Genomic DNA, 24,368 nt, shown 5'->3' with positions numbered 1-24,368 from the left:
CACTGGGCGCCCACTCCAAGCCCCTCTACCCCCCTCTACCTGCGGCCACCCCGTATCCACCCCGAGCCCCTCTTCACCCGGGATACCAGGCGCCCACGACGAACCCCTCTACCCCCTTGTATCTCCGGGAACCAGGCATCCGCCACGAACCCCTCTTACACCCTGGATACCAGGAGCCCACCCCAAGACCCTTTTACCCCCAGGGGGCACCGGGCGCCCACCACGAGCCCCTCTACCCCCCTCTACCCCAGACACCCACCACCGCAAGCCCATCACCCCCCGTCCCCTCCCCTCAAGCCATCCCCGGGGCCGTCTCCGTGCCCGGGCTCCCCCCGCACCGCCCCGGGGCGGGGACTGCGCCGTGGGCGGGCGGGGCCGGCGGCGCGTCCCGGGGCATCCGATCGGCCGGTCCCTGCTCCGCCCGCGGGTCGAGCCCAGCGCGGGGCTGCGGCCGCCGCCGAGCGCTCGGCGGAGAGGGCTCCGGAGCCGCGGCCCCCATTATGCTCAGCCATGGCGTGGCTGCCGGGCGAGCTGGCCGAGCTGCGCTGGGGCGCGATGGTCGCCCTGTTCGTGGCGGCGCTGGCCACGCTGGCCGTGTACCTGGTGCAGTACGCGCTGCTGGCGCTGCGCCGCCGCCGCCGCCGCCGCCGCCCGCCGCCGCCTCTCCCGGCTCCCGCCGCTCCCGGCCCGCGGGACGAGCTGCTGGACGAGGGCGGCTCGGTGCTGGCCTGGGCGCTGTCGCGGGGCAGCTGGAGGCGGCAGTGGTGGCGGGCCTGGGTGGCCGCGCTGCGGGCCGAGGCGGCGGAGCGGGCGGTGAGTGCCGGGGATGCAGGTGAGGGAGGGATGGGAGAGGGGGGGATGCCCGGGCGGGATGCTCCGGGCGGCGCCCCGCGCTCGCCGGGATGGGAGGGACGCGGCTCCGGGCTGTCCCGGGCTCCTAGGGACGCTGCGATTTGCTCCAGGGATAAACCAGGGTGCTGCCGGCGCGTTCCTGCCCCTCCGTGTGTTTGTGTATTTACACGTGTGCGTTTGGTGGCTGCTTGGCAGGGGTTTGCAGGAAGGAGCCGGGCAGAGGCACGGGATGGGCGCACGCGTGGGAGCTGGGAAGGATGGGGAGAAAGGGAAGCCGCGACCCCCGCAGCCCCTGGCAGGGGTTCGCACCGCCGATAACATTGTTCGGGCGTGGGGAGGAGGAAACAATGGAAACTTCCTGGCCTGGGCCTGCGGCCCGTCCTTCGGCAAATAATTCCCATAGCTGGGCTTCCCCAGTGTTGCCTGAGGCCCTGCTGAACCCGTGTGTGTGTGTAGTGTAACTCCAAAGGCTGGCGTCCCTCAGACCCGCTGGGTGGTGGGATGCTCGGGGTTTGGTCAGTTTGCTTTTAACCTGGGTCAGGGAGGATGGCAATCCTTCCCATCCCAACCTGCCCTTCCCGCAAAGGGCACAGCGTGGGATCCTGCTCCTTGGTGTGTAAGGGTATGCCTGGGTCTAAGAGGCGAGGAGCTTAGGCGAGGCTGTGGCAACCTGATTTCCTTGTCCTGAGGACTGAATCCTTGTCGTGTCAGTGAAAAATGCTGAGGCTAAACTGTCTAGGAAGCAGCATGTCCCCAGGTCTCCAAATTTCCTTGCATCCCTCTCCCTGGGGGAGACTTCTTAGACCTAGGAGGTTCCGTTCTTGCACGCCAGGGAGCAGGCTGGGGAAGAAGGAAGAGTGGGGCAACATGTGTGTATGAAAGATAAGGAATATAAATTTAACACTTTCCAAATACCGCTGTGAGTTAGGGCAGTGGGAGGAAAATACTTCGTCCGCCCTTTCAAATTGCACGAGGAGAAAAGCAGGGGCTGTGCTGAGAAATGAAGGTTTGCCCTGCACTTGTGGAAGAGAAGAGCCCAGACAGCTCGGGCACAGGTGCTGGGAACTGAAAGTGAACCGGGCACAAGTGGCAGCTTCGCGTCCCTGCGTGGGGACCGAAGCCGCTCTGACAGGGACACGCACACCCTCCCTGCCCGGGCGAGCAGCTGGAGCGCCGAGTTCCCCGCCTGGCACTGCAGCGTGGCCGTGCTCCCGCTGTCAGGCTCCCAAAACAATGTCAGCGGCACGCAGCTAATGAAATTCCTGCGTGCGGAACAAGGCCGGGTGACGAGGGGAGCGGGGCTGCCGGCTCGGTGCGGGGAGCAGGTGGGGAATGCAGCGCTGATGCTTCTGAAAGTATGACCTCACTGCCAAAACCCTGCCTTCCCCTCGCTGCCTGCGTGGAGGCTGGGTGGCTGTCGGCGCTGCCTCCCGTCACAGGCAGGGAGGACTGGGGAGGGGAAGCCTTCTTTCCTCACCTCTGAAAGATGATATTTGGGGTTTCTTAGTTTTGGCACAGCCTAGTGCAGCCGTATTATTAGGCCAAAGCAAACAGGCCTTTTCAAACTGCAGCACTGATAAATCCTTACTCAAGAGGAGCAGTTTCACTGGACTCGGTTGCTTTGCTCTGCACTGTGCTGTTGTGCACCTTGGTATTCTGCTGCAGAGAAAGATGAGTTATGATTAGGCCCATGGTTATGTCCTAAGTATATGTTTTCAGGCTCTACCCTATATTATGTAGTGAGGTGTCATGCAATTAATACATAGAAGTTTTGACATACATTTGCAATTCTGGTGCATTTTTTATCGCTTGTTTTCAAGCAGTGGCTTTGTCACCTAATGATGGTTCTTTTTTGTCTTCTTTCTCAGGATTCTCAGTTGCTCACGTTTGAGGAAGATGACCAACCAGAACCACTTGAGCTGGCAGTTAAAGAAGTTATTAGTGTTGTAAAGTCAGCTGAAGAGAAGGTAAACTTTGGATTCGTTGTGTTCCGGTGTACTTTGGGGCAGGAAATGTTACCTTTTATTAGCATAGGTGGGAGCTTTATTTGTCAATACTCCTGTACCCTTGCCCTGCGTTTGCAGGGGCTGGTAAGAGGCTGCCTCTCTAATAAACCTCTGCATTAATTCACTTCTTTTGCAAGTCACAAGCAGAAGGTGCTCCAGGGCTTCTACCAAATGAACAATAACCAGGGTTATGGCCCTCAATGAGCTCACAGAGCAGAGACCTCTCCCTCACCTCCACAGTCCTTAGGATGGTTCCCCATCCTATTGCTGAAGTGTGGGGTGGAGACTCCACAAAGAAAGAAAGGGACATTTCTCCTCTGGGACAGGAAAACATCCTTGTCTGCCTCTTGCTGTTTGTGTGGCTGATGACAGGTTTGCTTCGTAAGTGGGAGCTGAGTAAGGATCATTGGAAGAGGTGCAAAGCCCTGGGGGTGAAGTCTTGACTGTGCTGAATCCTGTGAGGAGCAAGTGATTTCTTTCTTCCTCTCCCACTGCACATACTGGGAGGTGTTTTAGTGCCTGTGAAATTAAAATAAGGCAGAATGTGGTTCTTAGAACAGGGCAAAAATGCATTAAAAGGGAAAAAAGATCTGTGTATGCTTATTATTATTATGAATTTTTGTCCTAGTGACTGTAAGTGCTACTTACATCTGAGCTTGTGCTCAGCTTTAGGCACCTGCATCAAATTAGCCTGCAGCTTTTCTTTTAGTTTTGCTCTGTTATTTTGCTTTGCTTGTCTGATTTAGATGTTAAGCAGCTCTACTATGATTCCTCTGAAAACTATGCATGCTTATCTGCCTGATACACAACTTAGAGGCACACCCTGACTGGTGGCAGCTGGGGGGTTGTGAACTTGTAAAGTTGTTTGTGCACTTGTTTTCTCTCTTTTTATTTGGTAGTGTTGTTTTGTTTTTTTTTCCTCTCCCAGAAATGGGGCTGGAGAGACTGGATTTAGTGAGGCTGTAGAGGTGGCACAAGTGTTAACTCTGTGCCACTGGAAGACACCAGGATGGGGAATTGTAAGAACAGGGGGCTGCTGGGTCTGAAAGGGATGTGCTGTGTAATGTGTGAAGCCAGCACTCAAGGGAGATCTGCTGCAAATAAAAGCTGGCAAGTAACAGCACAAAAAACTGTTGTCTTGCAGTGCAGTGTTTCTAAAACATTGCTGAAAATTGGGCAGGGCTGCAAGGGTTGTACTTGATGATCTCGGAGGTCCCTTCCAACCCAGCTGATTCTGTGATTCTATGAAATGTGTTTTCATGGGAGATGGCCAGGAGGAGGTCTGGGTCTGCTGGCTGCCCTTGGGCAGCGAGAGCATCATCATCTCCAGGCTAACACTGGTGCCTGTGTGCCAGAACCAAGGCACAGTGCTGCAGTCCTGGGTTCCCCTGAAGTCTTATCGTACTCAATGCTGCAGTCCTCAGCTAACCTGAGTGTTATTTACCTGTAGGTTCTGACTGCCATAGCAGGGAGGTAAGTTAGTGCCCACAGTACCCTGTGGGCAATTTCCCCTGCTGTGGTGAAATTTGGGCAGCTGGAAGCAGTAGGTGCTGACTCCCTGGCAGCCTGAATCCAGGGAACTTCTCTCCTGTACCTGTGGCTTTGGAATCCTCCGCCCTCCCTTGTGCAGTCTCTGGTCCTTCTCTCTGACCTTTTGTTGAACCATTTGAGCATGTTAATCGAGCTGCTCCACTGCAGACAGCAATCTAATGTGGTTTCAAAGCAGCTTAAATATAAGCACATTTAAAAATTTATTTGACTAAACCAGGTTTGCTTTCATCCTCTGGGTTGTTCTGAACTGTTCAAAAAAACCCATTTCTATAGCCTTGTGCACAGCTGCTGGAAGAATTTCTCTACATTATTCTTACTCCTTCAGTTAAGGTTACAACTTGAGTATTTATTTGAATTTCAGTGTATAATAACCTTAGAGTGGCACTCTGGTACCTACTTTCCCTTCTTCTTTAGTTGCATACCTTTCTCTAAACACCTCTGGAGTTCTCTTATATGATAATTGTCTCTTACATATTCCTCAGGTAATACCAGGGTCCAGAGGGGATTTTTGTGGTGTTTTCTTTTGCCCCCTCCCCTTGCTCTTCAAACTCTCAGTATTTGCATATGAAATTGAAATCTCTCTTTGCAGTTTGTCCAAACTCAAGTTTCTGGTACATGTTTGTGAGTCTCTACCGGTGCGACTGGCTCTGGATGCAGTTTGTGACCACGTGCTGTGTGTTTGTCAGTGTTGTAGCATCCCACAGAGCTCTGCACTTGCCTGAGGCATCAGCTCACACAAGACTCTTTTCCTGCAACCTGTTCAACGTGCTGCTTTACTTGTGATCTGTATGGAAGGAGCGTGTGGGTGCCTTGGCTCAGCAGCCAGCGTTTGATTTATTGCACGTCGTTTCAAATACGACTTAGACCTTGCATCAGAAGGATTGTGGCCATCAAAGGAAGCAGAGGATTGAGGGTGAGGGATCAAAATAGCAGTAAACATGGGATGTGCAGTGCTTTCATGCAGCTGTGTGCTGATAGAGGCCTCTATCAGGTGGGTGGTCCTCTGTCCTCTTGTGTGCTGGGCCATGGAGCACAGCCAGGTGATGAGCCTGGGAAGTCTTGCTCCAAAAAAACAGCCAGGCAGACTGTAATTATATTACTGCTGTCAGCCCTGTTTATGACCAGGACGTGGGCTGGCACCTGCAGTCCTTAGGTATGTACCCGCTGTCCTGGCCTTGAAGAAGCTGGAAGTGGTGAATCTGTGTTTGCTCCACAGTGAAATGCTGCAGACACGGTTGGAATGCTGCTGCTTCTCAGCTTGGCCAAAGCTGTTGTGATGGGAACAGAGCTGCTCTGTGGCTGAAGGTTACACCACACTGCTCCTTGATAAAGCCTCTGTTTATGTGTCGCCTTCACTCCCAGTTTTGGGCCAGAGCCTAAATATATAGAATGAAGTGGCCTGTTTTCATTGTGTGGTATTGGTTGTTTTGTTTTAGTAAAGTAAACATTAGGAATATTCTTAGCTATTTCTGCCAGCCTTTCCATTAGTGCAGTCTGTTTCCAGAGGATTTGAGCTTCACAACAGCAGCAGCAACAAAAAAGGCAACAAAAAGGAAGATTCTCTTGCTGGGGACTTGGCACAGAGGGTTTGGAAGGAGCAGGCAACCACAGAATTCTTCTTTCTTTTTCTGCTTCATGCTTAACTGGAAAGGGATAAAATTTCTTCAGAGTGCCATTCCTTTAATGAGTGATAATAAGTTGCTATATTGTCTTTTACCTCCAGTTTTGCTTGAAAAGCTGTCCCAGAGCTTTGCTGCTTCAATGACTGGTGTTTTTTTACAAACCTAGGTAGAATTATGGCCCATGCAGCTTTTTTTTTTTTCTTTTTTTCAGTTTCTGTGCCAGTATAACCCTTTATCCTTACTGTGTTTACTCTTCTTCCATGGTTCTTGCTGTCAGTAAATGTATTATGAAGGAATTGTATTTCCTTCCAGCTTTTGTTTAGCTTGGCTACATAAGTTGCTCCTTAAGTCTGCTTTCACAACGTTGTCCTGGCTCATAAGTCTCTTCTCCATTCTCAGCAGCAGCTACAATTAAATCTATGTTCTTGAACTTGGTGGCTGAAGTGACACACAGCCCTACAGGTGAGGTCTCACTGTGCAAGGAGATAGCACCTTTTGGTCCCTGAAAGTACTTCCTTGAGGGGTTTTAGGCTCCAATGTGCCTCCTGTGGCTGCTTCACACTGTGACTGATTTGTTGCAGCCAGGTCTCTCTCCCTGTGGTGTTCTCCCAGTGGTAAGATGTTCTCTGTGTGAGTAGTAGTTGTCAATTCTTCCACAAACACACGCACTGCACATTTTGTATTGCATTTCTCTCCTACATTTCAAGGTTTTTCAGCTTTCCTGTGTGATGTCCTAGTCTTCCTTTGTGTTGCTGTTTCCCAGCTTGCTTTCCTGAGCATCGCATTTTCTTTCAGGTTTCTCCCGAGGGATTTTGGATGTTAATTGTGCAATAGGTTTGATGCCTGACAGGCTCCTTTGTAACTTGTTTCCAGCTTTCACCTCCTTGCTCGCTGTCCTCTCCCTATTCGAAAGCACATCCCCGTTCCCCTTAATGTGGGAATGACAGACAAAACAACACAATCATCCAAGGTACTTCAGAAGTGGGTGTCTTGTCCAAGGAGCACATCAGGCTGGGGGTTTGTTTGCTTCCCTGGAGATGACACTGGTTTTGGCACTGTCAGGTGGCCTGTCTTGTCTTCGGTTGCTACTGCAGATGTGTGTGGGCCTCCTGAAAGCTTGTGCCACATCTGCCGGCTTGGCACAGGGAGCAGGGATGCCTCAGCACCCCCACACAGGTACATTCTGTCTCTGCAGCTGAATTGCTGTCCAAGCTGCTGTAGCACAAACTGGCAAACCTCTCCTGGGGTTCGTTGTCTCCTGCTGGCCTCTGTGTCTTCAGCTGTGCTGTCCCTCACGTGGTTTGACAGGACTTGCATGTTAGTGAGGCCAAACCAGCAGGTCTGCTTCTGGTGTTTATTTATTTCCCCCCTTCTGAAGTGTGAGGACTGCCTCCTGTCCTTGCACCGTTTGATACTCACTTAACTTGATAGGTGGATTGAAAATTCTTCCTGTCCCGTTTCCTTGTACTCCCTGCTCGTTTGTTTTACTCCCTCTCCCCTTTTTTTCCCCACATACTTGAATTTGTATGTGTCGGTCTCAAAGGAGTGGATAAATTCACATGTTTTACCAGTTTCTGCCTTGTTTCTGTGGCTGAGCTGGAATCTCTCTCTCCTGCACTCATTCCATCACCCACCCTGCCTTCACCGTGGTGTTTACCATCAGGTTGGAAAACTGACTTGAGGTCGTCTCATTGCCTTTGCAGGCAAATTTACTTTGATACCAGCTTCTAAAAATCCACATCTACCTGTGCCTGGGTTAGATATTGCATTTGTCTTCTCTCCTTCATTTGGTCTGTGTCACTTGGTAAACTGGGTGAAGAGGGGTTGGTGAAGAAGCTGGAGAAACCCCCTCGAAGAATTTAAGGCATTGGCTCTGGTAAACAAAGAAGATCGTGTAATTCTTTTTCTGAACAGCTCAGTGCTCATGACTATCAAAAGGCACAAGTTTCTGACTGGAAAAATTATCTTATGGTGAGGTTTTAAACCAAGCACACAAACTGTCTGTGTGGCCATTGAAAAGATAAGTTTTCCATGCCAAAAAAGAGCCTTCCCGGAGAAACATGGGAGAAATATTTCTCTGGGAGAAATATGGGAAATTGTGAGGATCCTAAATCTGATCCCTACAGTTGAGATCAGGGCAGCTTTCACTGTGTGGTTGCCTCACGGTGAATACTAATTTTCTTGTGAAAATGTTAAATGTTTGTGCTGCTTACATACTGGTGAGTAACCCCGAGTAACCTGTCTTTTCTGCAAATAAATACCACGTGCTATAAAACTTGATTTCCTTCCAGAAAACAAACAAAAAAAGGCAATCAAGGCCTGTAGTGCTGGGGGTTTTACACACACGTGGGATGTGGTCAGGGCCTGGGGAAGGTAAAGATGATCTTCCCCATCAGGTCTGTCAGAACTTCTCCCTGAAGTCACAGCCCTTCAGTTTAGGGAGGGAACCTGCTGCTGCCCTTGGAGAGGGGAGGGAGGAGTAACAAAAAGGGAACGTGTAAGGTGCAGATTGTTGGGGTGCCAATGCCAAAGCTGAAACCTCAAGGTGAGAGGACACCACGTGTGAGGAGCAAGGGCAGCACGGTGCTTCTTGAGATGAAAGAATGAGTAAAAACTGAGATTTTACAGCTCTGTCCAGAGGAATTGCAAAGGGAAAATGTCAAGATACAGAGGGAGAGGGCAAAGCAAGGGGAAGGGTTTTAATAACCGTGAGTGCACAAGTTTGGACACTTGAGTGTCTCAGAAAAATAGTCTTGCTCCAACTGTAGTGCTTTTTCAGTCTCCTTTGTTCCTGCTATTGTTTATCTGGAAGAGAATTGTTTTCAGGATAATTGTACTAACAGTTTTAGATACCTGTAAGCAAACTGTGTCACAGCACCTGCAGCTCACTGGAGGACAAAGCTCAGTTGGGCCGAGGAGTTTTGCCACCACAGCTCACCCCCATTGTGGGCCAGTGCCGTCAGGAGTGAAGAGGGGAGGCTGGAGGGTGGTGAGGAAGCAGCAGGAATAACCCTGTTATGGGGGTGATCACATACCAGGAGTCAGCTGAGTATGGGAAGGGATGGCAGAGGACTGAGGAGGAGCAGGGACACAGCCTTGCAGGCAAAGGTACCCGAGGAAGGGCTGAGAACCCCTTTCATGGGGGATCCCCAAAGCACATGGAGATACCTTGGCTGATGATGGGATGTTTGTGCCAGGGGAGGTGCTGGAGGGGGAAAATACCTTGGTCTTGGTTTCTTTGTGCTGCTGCTTTACCTCCTTAGAAGATCTGTCTTGCCCAGATGTAGGATCACAAAAGAGAGCTGGGGGTGACCCCTCCAGGAGTCCAGAATTAGCTGGTCCCAGCTGCCGTGCAGGGCTTGCTGTGCAGAGCTGCTTGTTATAAAAATGAACAGTTTTCTAGACTCTAAACCACAAAGTGTTGATGACTGGGGATGTCCCTGGTAAGTGGGGTGGGAGAGAGAGGAACATAAATGAAGTTGAAGGGCAACTCTCTTCCCATTCAGGTTCCTCTGGGTGTCTGTCCTTCCTCTTTCTCTCCCCTGTTGACCAGAAAGGGATGCTTTGCCTGATCATCCCTTCTCCAGCTCTTCATCTGTGCAGAGAAAATGAATTTGAGGAAGCAGGTTGGATGGGGACATGGGTGGGAGAGGAACACAGCACAGAAAGCTTCAGTATTTGTCTTTGTGTGACTCCTGGGGAAGTTGGCCTTTATGTTTCAGCTCTGGTCTGTCAAAGTCATGTACACTTCTAAAGGAAGGTCACTTAACAAGGGAAACAACAGTTGTGGTTTCTTTAATCAACTTCTCACCACTTGTGACAGGATCTTAAATGGAAAAAAAGTCGCTTTCTCTTCAAATTCTAGCCCAGAATTCTACTGCTCTCAGTATTCTGACCCCTTCATCCATCCTGATCCCAGAACGAAGGGATTCAACTGATATAAAGATATGTTATTTTCCATTTACAAACATGGAACTGCTCATTTTTCTGATTGGATTAAAAAAATAACACATCTGTACCTGAAGACCACAGTTATTTTATTAGAAGTGAGGGCAGAAGGGGGTAGGACTTAGTAGATGTCTTGGCAGAAAATAAATTCCTCAAGGAGACTGAAAGTGCAAACTGTACTGGTTTGGGCTTTGAAGCTAAAGGTAAAAATAGTTTTAAAAAATAATTTAGCATCTCTTGACAAGAATGAAAGTTCCACCACCTTCATTGTCTGTTTCCATGCTTTACTTGGAATTAAACATGATTAAGAAACAAGTGGCACATAAACTCTCTGGCCACACTTTTTTTTTTTAAAGCATTAATCAACCACATACCTGGCAAGCTTGGCTCCTGGACATCCAGAAATTCCAGATGATTGGCTCTGCATCTCATGTGCAGCAAGTCCAACTTGTTTTGCATGCACTGAACTTCCTGTGGATGTGTGGATGAAATGTGCATGGATGATAAACCACTGCATTTAGGACATGCAAGTGTCAGCAGCTTTTGCATCAGACCTGTCCTTTTTGCACCTCTTCCCTCTAAAAAGAGGGAAGAACCTGTTTATTTTTGAGGTGTTCCGAGAGCCACCATGTCAGTCCATCATCAATAGAGTGATTCTGTGTTTCAACTCAGCTACAAATGAAATAAGCAGTTGAGCTCTTCATTCCTGTTAGCTATTAAAAATACCTTAAAATCTTTTATATTTGACCATAATAGTGGGTTTTCATGTTGATTGTGTGGGATTAATGTCAGAAATCACTTCTGAGGGAATTTAGACTTTGAGAAAGGGGAGAGGTGAGCTCTCTCTATTTGTCCACTTCTAAACTATAATTTGCAGAAGACAAACCTGAAAAGGCAAATCTTGTTGCTTGTGGGTGTGGTTGGGATTTTTATTTGTCATCTTTGCCCCCCCCCACCCCCTGCTCCTTTGTAATTAAGTCTCTACCTTAATGGATGTGCTCTGAAACCCTCGATAATGCTCTGGTCATCCTTAAAACGTACCCTAGAGAGCCCAGGGAGATGAAATATATTTAAGGAGAGGCCGATAAGGATCTTCCAGAAGGAACAATGATTCACTTTAAAGCCTTCAGCTTCAATTCCAGTGCCCGTAAGTGGAGCAGTGAGTGCACAAACACAGTTTAATAGCATCATGCAGAGTTTCTGTCAGACAGATCTCGCAGCGAGTTAATTTGTCTGCGCATTGCATTGACCTGATTACCTTCTGAGTCAGTCTAAGGAGGGCTCAGCTGTCCTTTCCAGTGGAGCTGTGGGGACAGTAACCACAGAGGAGGGACAGTGACAAGCAGATGTCTCCAGCCAGCAGGTCTGGTTGCAAAGTGATCGTGGTGTAATGAATGTTTTCTGACTTCTGTCCTTGGGGGCTTTTCCTGTGCCGCCAGCCTGCACACTCCAGGAATTTTGCCTGGCAGCTCCAGCACCCCAGTCAGTTTGCAGAGCAGAGGGAGGAAAAGCTATTTGCTGTTTGTAAACTCAGTGTGATAACAAGTTAAATTACTGCTCCTAAAAGTGAGGGAGTGGACTCAACAAAGTCTGTTGCAGTCTGGTGGCATACAGAGTTTTCCCAGATGTTTAGTTTTGACACCAAATTTCAGGACCTTTCTTGGTTTGGCCAAAGGCTTGAATAAACTTTTGAAGGCTCCTGTTCTTTCCCATCCCCCTGGGAACTGGAATTACTCAGGCAAAATCCTCTTCTGTAGCAGCAGGGTTATGCCACAGTTTCACATTTGTAGGATACCACTAAACTAAAACCAGCTGTCCTGTGTCAGGCTACTTAGATCTGAGCAGAAGAGGAAGAAGAATAAACATCTTTGTCTCCCTTATGCAAAACTGCCTCTTTGAGCTTTTAATATCTAGGTATATGAAATTGAAAGGAGTCTTTGTCAGGTGAGGAGTTACTTTTGAGTTAGATAATAATACAAAAGAAATTTTGAGAAACACCATAATTTGGAGGCATTAAATTTCATGTGCAGAATTGAACACTGGAACCACATCTTTTTAGAAGAACATACAGAAGGAGGCAGGAACATTCATGAAGTTGCTCAGGAATTTCCCACCTGTGGAATTTGGCATGTCTGATAGCCTAAAGTCCTTCCCTAGTTCCTTTCTTTCTTTCACCAAACCTTCTGAAGACTAACTTGTTTTTCTCTTCCTTTGTTTCCCCTCGCCCTTTTTACTTCTTTAGGTGGTTTCTTGCAATGTTGTGGGGGATTCTGTAAGGTTTGTTGTCGCCGTCTCTGACTCTTCGCCCGCGGCCGCGGAACCTCAGTCCTACAGTGTGAAACTGTCTCCACTTCACTTGCAGGTAAAGGTCTCCTCTCTCTTCCCTTTGTTTTATTGCATTTCATCCTGCAGCTGTTTGCAGACTGCATATTCACTTGTGTTAACACTGGTAAAACGTTTAGTAACGTTACACTTTGCCTCTAGGGCAAGTGGTAAATTCGTAAATTACAGATAAATAACACGTTGGGTAGAATAGTAAGATGTATAGAACAGTTCTCTTTTTTGACTGGCATGCCCTCACAAAGATTAAGCACCTTCTGCCTTCTTGGATTGTCACTTTGAAGTTACTTATAACATTCTTCCTTTGTCAAGCCTTAGTATGGGGCTTGGCCTACAGCTTCTCGACAGGACACCAGAACACTCTCCAATAACTGCTTTCTTATCCACAGCTCCAGCTCTCCGTGAAAGACAAAGGAGAAGATGTCAAAGTTGAGTGGTTCCTCATTAACACTGATGAAATCAACTTTGAAATCCAGCCAGCAGTGCAGGAGGTCAGTCAGTAAGTTTTATTTGTTGTAGTGGTAGAGAAAACAGGTCTCTGTCCCTTCGGTCCAAAACATAGTGTAAAGCCTCTGCCGTGGCTCAGTCACCAAACCCCTCCATCTCTGAAATCTGGGGTCATTGTAGAGATTACTGAGGCATTAGACATAAGTCAAGTCTGTATTTGATGGACAAATAACTTTGCAAACATTTTTTGTCCGAATTCAAAAGTGTGAAAAACGTCTCTTCCTAAATACCTTCTCTCTGAGCACTTCTAAAATAATTAAAAAACCCAGTTGTAATAGTATCCTCATCAAAGCGATTGCAAAGTTGCTCCTTTCCTTAATTTAAACCAGTTTTGAAATCTGGTAATGATAGTTCAGAAATAGCTGTGAAAAAATACAGTTGTTTAAGGAAATGATGGATGATCTAAAAATATTTTGATGCTTTTGGAATTGCAACTTATCTTTGTATATAAACAACTGATTTGTTGGGGATTGTTTTACTGGGACATCCTCTGAAAGAGTTTCTTCATGACTGAGGTTCTCTTCTGCTTTTGACCCTTCACAATTATATTTTTTTGGCATAAATGTGGTGACTTAAGCCTTTCTTACAACAGAGGGTGAAGACTTGCTTGTGTTTTGTGAAGTTACTTTTCAGACTGAAGGCCTTGTTAAAAATAGGTTTATTGTAGAGCTGCTTCTAAAGACCTGTACTGAATGCCCTAATTTATTACCACAGCTTTTGTACACAAATATGTGAAACTCATAACTAAAGACAGACAAGTCTTTTGAAGTGTGCTTTAATGTAGATTTTACTGTGCACACGTAGCAGTGTAAATGACCCTCACGTGCTGGGGTGACATGCTGATTATCCACATATTGAACAGTCATTAAATTATTCCTGACAAACACAGATGACTCTACAGTCACTGGACTTCACAACCAGCTTTTTGAGAGGTGCCCAAGTCCAGCGTTGCAGGGTTGCAACTTGTTATGCTTTGCCCACGTTTTTAGAATGAGCCTGTTAAGTTCTTAATAGTTAAAGGCTTTATTTTCCCTTTGAAGTTTCTATTAGCACTCAGGGAAGAGGGGAGGCAATAAACAAAGATCTAAAACCTGTGAGCAACCTACACCTCAGAAATTGCTTCAGCTCCTAAACTCAAGCGTCAGCTTTTGTGTCCTGTTTTTTTTTTCCCTCTTTTGGAAGCGAGATTGTGTGTACAAATAAATACCTGTAATTACTTGTGATTATCTACACAGTGGTTTTGTCATCACACAGGCTGGGTATAACGACCCATTTTCTTTTGATAGTGGCTGGGTGAACCTGAGCTGTGTTTGGCAACCTGGCTGACTCGTAGGGCTTGGGTTTGCATGGGGTGACTTGGTGTGCTGGTGTGCCCCAATCTGGCTGTGGTGACTGGCTGTGCACCCCTAGCCCATGTGAAACCCAAAGTGAAACCTGTTGACTTCATCATTTTGGGCTTGCCCTGTCGAGGGTGTCATGGTAGAGCATGACTTTCTGAGTAAGGATGGCTAAAAATGAGGTTGGGCTGACAGGAGGCTCTTTAATTGATCTCTTTTCCAAGTAACTATGGAATCAATGGAAAATACCTATGAGTAGAAGTCCAGTGACTGTGGTGGTTGTTGTTTCTTTTAAATAACAAATGTCAGAGAAGGTTGATGGCAAAGCCAGTGGCAAACGGGATTTTAGAATTTGATTTGTTCATCAAACAGTGTTAAGGTGAAGGCAGGGGAGGGAAATTACCTCCAAAACAGCAAGAACTAACCACAGTTTATCTGCTTATTTAAATAACTTAAGTAATGAAATTGCTGACATGGAAATTGCTTTAAACAGCCTAATTTACTTAAATCTTTTTTAAAGTAGACAAGTATTATCTTCAAGTTACAGATGTGCCTCTTTCCTTGGCTCTTGTTTGAGGGAGCACGGTGTGAGTACAGCAGAGTTTCTGTGGGACTGGCCAATGCTGTTATATGTTTTGAACCTGTCATCAAAGGCCAACTGGGTAAGAAGGCAGTAGTAAAACAGGAATTCTGTACATGGCATTCCTGGGATTTTTATGAAACACCCTAAATGTTTCTGTAACACTTGGGTAATTGGGGAAGGGCTGTTACTCCAGATCTGTTTGGCCTCTTGTGTAACCTCACAACAGTAAAGTCTCCCAGTGTGGTATCAGATGGGAAAAGATGGATGAGTCCTCTGTTTTTAGGTCAGATGTTTGTCTCCTGCTTAAATCTTTTCTTTAAAGAAGAAACCTCACTGAGATTTCTCCTGTGCTACCTTCAGAGCTGTTGGGTGTCAGACTGTCCCTTCTGGGAAAGCTCAGTTTAAAAATCTACTCCCTGTAGGCAGCTGAGCAGAAGAAAATTCCTGAGGACCATGCTATGGGAAGCAGGCATTCTCCAGGAACACAGAAAGGGCAGGGGCAGGTCACTGTCTTCATACACCTTATCATACCAATCGTGAAGCTACGTGTGTAATCAAAATCTGTGGTCTGTTCTGATCCCTCAGAGATTGTGGTGCTGAGCACAGAAAGCCATGAGATTTTTTGAATGGGCAAACTCACAAGCCAGTCCCCCAGAGCATCACGACTACCTGTCCTTGCAGTGCACTTTTTCAGCAAGGTTGAAGACCTCCAGGAGATGCTGTAATATTTTTTTTGTCAGTGCAGCACAGGATTAGTTTCTCCTCAGCTGCTGCAGGCTGGCATAACTCCCATTAAATCTGCGGAACGGTGCCGATCTGCTTATCTGATGACCTGATCTGCTCCCTCCATGGAGTGCAGAGCAGCACAAAATCTTTAAAACACCCATCATAAGATAAAAGCTGTTAGCGAAACTTCTGGTTTTGTGGCTAATAGTCTTCCTAGCTCTCAGAACAGCATATGACTTTTTTAACTGTTTAATTCTAGTTTTCCTTTAATGCACAATATAGAAATTTAAGTAATTCTTTGCATGATCTCTTGTTAAATTCTGTTGTTGGCAACAGAAACCACGTCTCCCTCTGGCAAAGTTAACGTTTGATAGCTTTGGTGGTTTAGGTACACCAAATTTAATTTTGCCTTACCTTATTCTGAGTTTTGAGAAGCCTTATTGATTGTTTCCTCCTAGGGACAGGCAGCAGGGACACGTGCAATACCTGAAACGCTCAGAGATGTCTTGAAGAACCTCTTTAGCTCAGCTTCTCCATCTGTGGTGTTGAGTGTGAGGCCTGCAGATACAAAGGAGGTTCAGGTAAGTCTTGCTCCTGCCAAAATCCTTTGAGAAGCTTCTTTCTGCTTAGTGTTTTTTTTACATATCCATGACTCACAAATGAGCAAGTTTAAGACTGTTGGGTGATCAGAAACAACTGGAGGAGATTTTTTGAAACAACGTAGCCTTTGGCATCCAGGGCTCTGTGATCACACTGGCCCGTGGCTCTCTGTTGGGTTACACCCCGTCTCATCTCTGTTCCCCCACATCAGCGTGACACGAGCCTGGGGTGCTTTCACGTGCACAATCCCTCTTGTTCTGCTTGCCTTTTGCAGAATGTACAGAACACAGGCCTTCTCCCTCAGGGCACTAGTCCTCCCAAACCTCCAAGGGCTCATGAACTCAAGCTGCTGGTGAAGAACATCGCGGTAAACCCGCCCCATCACCGTGCTGCAGGTAACGCAGCCCGTGAGGTGCTGCTCGTGTTCAGGCAGGGTTGGATTGTTTGGTGGTTTGTTTTTTTTTTTCCTTTTGGGTGAAATAATTTGGAAGTTCTGGGTTACGACCTTCTCTCGAAAGGGAATTGCTTTACTCCGAGAAACAGACTTCATGGAATCATAGAATGGTTTGAGTTGGAAGGGACCTTAAAGATCATCCTGTTCCTACCCCTCTGCCGTGGGCAGGGACACCTTTCACTGGACCAAGCCTCATCCAACCTGGCCTGGAACGCTTCCAGGAGCGGGGTATCCACAGCTTCTCTGGGCAATCAATGCCAATGCTGACTTAGTCCTGCTTGTGCAGGTTTTGGCTTATACTGTTGGCAGTGACATTGGTTTGATTCAGTGTTATCTTATTTTTACAGCTGCTTTTCTTTACTTCTGAGCAATTTTCTGGTTCATCTGAAACTCTCCTCTATGTAAACTCTTCAAAGGTGATCTTTTGTTGTCAGGATTTCTCCCCCTAAGGAAGTACCTCTGGGGTAGGGGAGGCAGTACCTCTTGCAAGTGGAGACTGAAGCCAGAAAGGAGATCACTGCCTAGAGAAGTTGCTGTATGGGTTTTGCAAAGTAGCACCAAGCCTGTCTTACAAGTATTCAGCCTTCTCCAAGTGCAGTCAGGCCTCTGTTGCTGATTGAGGCACAAGGAGGAACATTTCAGGTTTTGTCAGCAGAAATACGAATTTGAGGCTCTGTTATTTACAGTCACTAAACAGTTCTGTAGCAGTCTTTTTAATGGAAGCTTTTGGCTGCTAAATTAGGCAGGGCACAAGTTTTGGATAAATATATCCTACTTGCTGTACTCCTTTTTTCAGTTAGACGTAATAGGTTTCTGCCCTAGACTCTTGCATAATGCTGCTTTGCTTATCCTGATTGGAAGTGATTCCCCTAAAAATTTCTGCAGGCTGTTTTTTCTTTTAAAATCAAATTATTTTTAAAGCAGTTCTGGAACTCTGTGCTGTGAAATGTCCTCTATAAATAAAACTGTGCTGGAAACTGCAACCTGGTCTAGTGGCAAGTGTCCCTGCCAATGGCAGGGGGGTTGGAACAAGAAGATCTTTAAGATCCCTTCCAACCCAAACCATTCTATGATTCTATGATTTGTTATTACTGTACAATTTTGTAGTGCAAATTAAGCTTTACAAAAGAGCTAGTCATTTTGACTGCATTTAAAAGCCATGAGATGAGATACCTTTATGTACATACAGTGCATAGAGTAGAAGATTGACCTTATGACAAACCTCTCTGCACCTTCCCTGAAAATGAGAGGAAGAGTGGACAATTAATGTGCTCTGTTCTGGGAACACAGATGTTGGGAGGCAAAATCCCCATTTGCTATTGTCAAAGGAGATGGAGGGAATTCTGCTGGTTCCTTAGCAACTCTGGAAGTGTAAACATTTGGAACTGAGTATGAGAAGCAAAACTTCACACCGTGGTTTAACTGGTACACTTGAAATCCAGTGGAAGTACAGCACAGCTGGAAAGGTGCTATCTGCTGGACATAGCTTGCTGCCTTTTAATTATTGTTCCTTTCCATTTTCCTGTCCTTATCTTGCCATAATTAATTATCCTGTTGGAACTCTGAGACTCCATAAGAGTGTGCAGTATTTCAGGCCAACCTGCATAGGTACATGGAGGGTTGGAGAGGGGCAGTTTGTCTTGACCATTTATCATCCATGGTAATGATCATAAACTGTGGATGATTTATCATAAACCATGGATGCTAACATGGTTTATAGGAGCTTTTGGCTCTGCTGTTGATGTGTCAGTTCAACTGGTGAATAACCAGTAGCAGAACTGGTCTCTGCTTATGGACTGTGCCCATTTTTATCTCCTCGGTTTGTGTATGTAAACAAAGATTACCCTAGATTTTGTACTGCATAGTCCACAGGGAATCATCTAGGGCAAAAGTGACTTCTGCTGTTAAGGAAGAAGTTGCTGGTTGTTTACACCAGGGTGTGCAGGGCAGAAGTGCTGCAGTCCCCTGCTGGGTACGATCAGTGAGTGGCTCTGGTTGTAGTTTCAGGCAGAGCTGTGCAGCTCTTTCTGCTCTGGGCTGCTGAGCACAGGACAGGCTGCAGGGACATATGGCTGGGTGAGCAGAAACCACCCCAGGTTCATTAACTCAGGCTCAGCTCACTGGGAAAGCAGCTCAACTACTTACTCCAGGGTCAGCTTGGATCCCAAATAAGCTGCGTGTACGCGGTGCTTTGTCTCCTCTAATAACCTTGCCAGGCCCAAGCTGCCTCTGTGCCTGAGACAGGGATGATCCACAGCCCTGAGTCATCAGCAGAGGACAACTGAGAGCTGATGATAGTAAATATAAACCAGTAAATATTCTGGAGAACTGGAGGCAGCATCTTTTGTTTGCTTTGCACACAGTCAGTACTGAGCTTTATTTGTTGCTTTCCTTGATATTTTGGAACTCTGGGTCTGAAATTTTTTTCCGAGGCTGCGAAAGCCTTACAAAAGAAGTTGTTTTAAGAGGAACACATTTTGCAAACTATTTCCCCCATTGGAGCAGCAATATGACTACTCTAATACGCCAATTTGCCACACTATCAAATTCCAAGATCAAGGCAGAGATAAGTCTGCAGAAGTGCTTTAAAATGCCATGAACTTGTTAAAAACCGCAGTCCACAGAGCCATTGTGAATTAGCACTGCTGTCATCAGTCACTTGCCAGCAGAGAAAGCTTGTTTCCATGTCCAAATAAACCACTGTGACTGTGGGCAGTAGGGACTTTAAAAACTTCTGGGTTTCTTAAAGCAGCTGGAGGCAACTTTGCTCCCTCCCTGCCTCGCACCCACACTGCCACCTCCTCACCGTGCTGTCTCCCCACCCTTTTTGATCTCTTTATGCCTTCACTTTCTTGCTTCACGCCAGAATTTAAATTGGGTTGTCATGTTTCACACTGTGTAGAGCAGCACATAAGACACTGGTGATGCAATGTTGACCTTTGCCATTAATGTTGTCGCTGTACAAACCAAGGGAGGGAATTTATTCTGTGGGAGGGTGAGAAAGTGTTTGCAACAGTCTGTTCTGAAGTGCAGGATGCAATGAAAGGGGTTCTTTGCTTTCTTTTGGGTAAATGGCCTATTGCTGGTGGAGTAATAATGGCTTGGTTTTTCTTGCCCTCACAGGCAGCACAGACCTTGTGTGTATAGCTCAGTTGAATGACCCTATGCAGAAGTTTTCCAGCTCTGTAGCCAAAAATGCTGCACATCCCTTTTGGAAGGAAGAGTTTATCTTGTAAGTAACTTACCTACCAAGAATACTTTTGCAGTAAAGCATCTTTTTGTACTTGAACTGTATGAGGGAAGAGTGGCATTTTGAAGTACAAGCAGTTGGGTGGCCTCAGAAAAATCTGGAGCTGATGAGGACTTCAGGATATCTAATTACCCTCTGCATGGACATGAGATCAAATAGGTCTCTAGATCATCCGTGGTAGATATCAGATTCTAGTAAATGACAGCAGTAACAAGCATAGTAAATCACCCTGTGCTTTCATACAGTGCCAAAACAAAGTGTTAGCAAGGTTTTGAAGTCACTTTACCTTGAAAACTGCTTTTGAGGGAATGTAATGTCTCTCCATTCACTCCCCTGAGTGGAAAAAAGTAAATGTGCCAAAACGATCGACCATCTGAAAGAATGGTGGCTGTGACTAAAAAGGGAGAGTAAAACTTAACTAGCTTTTTTTATTCCTGTAGAACAAAAAGGGGACTTTTGGGCAGCCTACACAATGCTCTGTGATTCACACAGCTGCTGTAAATAAGGTCAAAAGGGAGCAGTTCTAAAGCTATTTTCATTTTCACTTTTGAACAGCAGAGCAAAAATACCTGGTAGCTTCTGTATGTACGAGTTTAGGAAGGAGGAATCACTGATGGCAGGGTAGGTCAGAGGATGTTCCTTTAGTGGCTTTAAGCACATGCACAGTCAGGCAGAAGCAGCTTTCCAAGGGAATTGTGTAGAGGTGCTGCCATACAACATACTGCAGACACTGCTTTCTTATTTTTTCTACCAGATTTTTAAGGTGAGAGGCACTTCACGTGCAGTGGAGTCTCTCTGGTTCTTTCTGTAGCTTCCCTCTTCTGTCTCAGTTCCATTCCTCTTTATGTATATATAAAAAATACATACTTTTTATATGAGAATAATGCTGCATGGTTCTGTGTGACATTTTTCTTCATTGTCTAGTCACAGCCTGGCATCCACTGGATCTGTTCCTTCTCTTGCAAAGCAGAGATTTAGCTACAAGGAACTGAACCTGTGCCTGTCTGTGCTCTCTTCCTCGAGGAGTGATGTGCTCCTCCTCACCTTTGACCAGTCATCACAAGTTGTACAGGGCTTGGAGAACACCCCTCTGCATGTGCAGGGGATGATGATGATCAGAAGTCACTATAGTTAGCAAAGAAACAGTGATACTGTAGAACAACACTGGAAGGCCTCCACCTTTCTATGTGGCCTGATGGAGGTGTGTGCACCTGGTTCCTGCTGTTCAGTGGAAAACCATCCAGGAAGCCTTATCCCTTCAACTAACAATTTGTGAGGTCTGATTTTAGTTATGAGCAGCAACAGCTTTGGAAGAAAGCCACAGATCAGACAACCTTCTTCTGTGACACTGTGCTGTGTTGCCACTGAGACCTGAGGATTAACATGATGTGATTTCTTCTCCGTGGTGAGAAGGGGGGAATCACCCTTCTGTTGCAACTTTCTGTTCTGGAGCATCACAGAGTGCTTCAACCACCAGTGGGTCTGTGAATCACTTCAGCCATCTGTTGGTGGAACAGCACCCGTGCTTGATGCTGCAGAGCAGACAGGTTCCCAGCAGTTTCTGACAGGAAATTTGTAAGAATAATACCCTTTCCAACTGAAAGTGCAGACAGAGGGCAGGCAGGATGTGATTAACTTGACTGGAATTTGGCCTTGACACCAGGGATAATGCTGGGGTTTCCACACTGCTTTTCAGAAGTGCATGAGGTAAGCCTGGGGACTTTTACAGATGAGTGATTAGGATTTTGGCAGGATTTTTTCTGAACTTCATTCAAGTTCATGGACATGCACCTCTGCCCTTTTCTTTCTTCACAGCCAAAAATATCCACCACTCTGAGGACCAGTGTACTGAACACCATGTCAGGCTCTGCTTTAGCTTTGTGGCAAAGGCAGGAAGAGTACCAACAGAGTGCTTCCTTTCAAGTTTTGGAGGCGCAGAAGAGGGTGGTAGTGGCAGGGAAAAGCTTAAAATGTGCTGCATAGATGGTGTCCCGCAGAATCTAATGGAGGTGGGATGTTTGCAACCAAAAAGACATAGCAAAATAAAATACATATATGCCCTTAGGGTTTTTGGCAGAACATCCACTGAGAGGGTTATAAAATGAAGTTTTACTGGAGGGTTCCTCAGCAGGTACCCAGTTTGCTTCACTGTCTCAGTCAGAGGAAAGGTTTTGTATCTGTTGTCTGGTCCATCTTGTGAAGTGCCACATATGCCAGTAATTCTGTCAATAGTTCACACTGGTCCTGTCACACAGAAATCAATTCTTGCAACATCCCTGTTGCTTTTCCTTATTTTGGAAAAGCGATACTGACTCTTCTCACTTAAAACTACAATTACTTTTATTTTCTTGCGTCTATCCTGATTTTGCAGGACACTTTCGTGCTTTGACAAGGCAACCCCACAGCTTTGAATGGGTTTTTGAAAGAACCTGTTCCAGCATCTTGACTTATAAATTTGATCCTTCAGGGGGAAAAAAAAGGCTTCTTAGTGCTGTGGTGTAATTGTCAGACCAGGGACCAACATCAGCTTGGAGGGCAGTGTTTGTCAGCTGCTGGGGAGAAGAAGAACCTCTGAAATTTTAGGAGACTGAACCTGTGCCACAGTGGTGGAGGGAACCAGAGCATGGTTTTCTGACTGTGATCCCTTTAGGGAGGCTTACCTGTGTGCCCAGCAGCCTGGCAGTGCCACCTCCCTAATCAGCAAGGTGCACTTGCTTGGCTTGGAGAGGGCTGAGAAAAGCTGGGGAACAGGGAAAAACCTAAGTAAGGGAGGAAAATCTGCTTTCCTGCGAAGACCTAACGTGGTTTTGTTTATTTCACAGTGAACTAAGTGCCAAATCAAAAGCATTGCAACTGCAAATAGTAGAAGATGGAAAGATGGATAGTAAGTATTAAGACTGAATTGCTTTGCATGATCAGCTTGTGAGCTTTGCTGACTGTTGACAAGTCCCCTTTCAGTTCTGGATGGCCAAACTGATGGTCACACCCATCAGTAACTGTGGATAGAAGAGAGAATACACTGATCAGGTGCCTCTGTCCTGCTCTGGGTTAAGGTTACAGAAAATCTTTTGAGTTTCTTTCTAGACTCTCAACATACTGAGTCTTCCATGTACTGATATCCTATATTTTTCAGCCTTCCAAACTCCTAACAGATCCACTGTGAGCCTTTTTGGTTTCAAGTTAAGCTTTCGAGCCCTTTCTATGGCTGAAGGGGAATCTTGAGTGTTAATCCTAAATCCTTCCTTTTCAAGCCCCAGAGGCTGCCTAACAATTATCAGGTATAAAACATGCTCATTTTGATTATATTGGATTAAATGTAAAAGGGGGCTGAAGCCTTTTTGCTACTTGACTCCATTGTTGCAGAATTATTTTTAATAATCTAGATATACAGACTTGTGTGATACCTTGCATATGATGTGCAATTATTGGAGGGATTGGAAAGTTAAATGTAGTCACAAGCTTGAAAAAATTTCTCTGATATGGATGCAGTTTTTTATTTTTAACAAAAATGTGGAATCTATACAGAGCCAACAATTGTATATTGTTCCTTGCACAAGGTTTAGTCTTGCCTGTACCTAAGCATCTTTAACAATGGGTCTTGCAAACAACACCAGTAATGTTCCACATCCTACTGAGGGTGTGACTATCAGCCTGTTTTCCTGAAGAAAAAGGTCCCAGTGGATTGCACTGACATTTGTCTTCCTGCCCCTCTGCCCCCCCCCCATACCAGCTTAGCTGCTCTTCTTCCCAAAATTGGAATATAAGACTCAAAGTAGAATCATATTAACGAGCAGAGAGCTGAGTAATGTAGTTCCCTACTTGTCTTTGAATTTCACAGAAAACTAGGATTTCATCTCTGAAATCATGCAGCACTTTTGCTAATAGTTTGTTATTAAATCTAGTGGAGATGAAAAAAGTCAGGAGAGGAACAAGAGAACTGCTGAACTTGCACTGAAGTTCAAATTGAGAAAGACAATGATGCACCAGTCTAGCAGGAATCCAGAGCGTTCTCTGGAATGAAAAATGCAGGTAGCTGGTTGTGGGGATTGTTCAAGGACCTAATAGGAATATTTCTAGTTGTTTTCTTTTTCCCTAAACATTCTGCATATACAGGGAAAACTAATGGCCAGAAATAGTAGTAAGTATTAGTAAATAGTAGTATTTAATTTCTCCATTCTTTCCTGTTGCACAGTATTAGCCCAAGCTGACGAATAGTCATAAAATGGAAAGAAAACTGTGAAAAGTGCCAGGTTTCTGCCCCATGATGTAGAACCAGTTTCTGGAATTAGCTGCCTGTGCTTTTCCTCCCCTTTTCCCATCTCCCCCCCTTAAACATACTCACAGCTTAGGTGTGCCCTCATTTTGTTGATTTTCTTTGTTCCAGGTCCTTTATCTGGGAAGGTGACTGTACCTCTGGACTTGTTCAGGAAACAACCCTCTGGCCAGCAAAGCTTTGCCCTGAACAGTGAGGCCAGTGAGGGCAGCTCGGAGCCAGGGCCTGGGCTGGGATCCATCAGTGCAGAGGTACTGCTGGGTTTGGATGGGTTTGGGCTGGATCTTTTGCCTCTGGAAATATATACAAGTGCTCATCT

At 46.1% G+C, this 24,368-nt stretch overlaps 1 protein-coding gene across 3 annotated transcripts in view; it reads left to right on the top strand.

Moving 5' to 3' along the window:
• Positions 1 to 437: 437 nt before the first annotated feature.
• C2CD2 (C2 calcium dependent domain containing 2) overlaps positions 438 to 24,368 on the top strand; it is a 40,714-nt gene continuing 16,783 nt past the window's right edge. For 2 of the 3 annotated variants that reach the window (XR_003526307.1, XM_027635149.1), the window contains exons 1-9: positions 440 to 813; positions 2,721 to 2,819; positions 12,222 to 12,341; positions 12,709 to 12,810; positions 15,931 to 16,053; positions 16,347 to 16,467; positions 19,650 to 19,758; positions 22,599 to 22,660; positions 24,161 to 24,300. Coding sequence is in view for 2 of the 3 variants with exons in the window: in XM_027635149.1 (XP_027490950.1) it covers positions 511 to 813; positions 2,721 to 2,819; positions 12,222 to 12,341; positions 12,709 to 12,810; positions 15,931 to 16,053; positions 16,347 to 16,467; positions 19,650 to 19,758; positions 22,599 to 22,660; positions 24,161 to 24,300 (1,179 nt within the window). In the remaining variant the exon portion in view is untranslated. Of the gene's footprint in view, positions 814 to 2,720; positions 2,820 to 12,221; positions 12,342 to 12,708; positions 12,811 to 15,930; positions 16,054 to 16,346; positions 16,468 to 19,649; positions 19,759 to 22,598; positions 22,661 to 24,160; positions 24,301 to 24,368 lie in introns of all 3 variants that reach the window. The other variant, XM_027635161.1, reaches the window with a different exon arrangement.

Source organism: Corapipo altera, unplaced genomic scaffold, assembly GCF_003945725.1.
Source record: "Corapipo altera isolate COAL_440 unplaced genomic scaffold, ASM394572v1 0, whole genome shotgun sequence".
Taxonomy (NCBI): Eukaryota; Metazoa; Chordata; class Aves; order Passeriformes; family Pipridae; genus Corapipo; species Corapipo altera.
The sequence above is the reverse complement of the archived record's forward strand: the minus strand, read 5'-3'. Positions and strand labels throughout refer to the sequence as shown.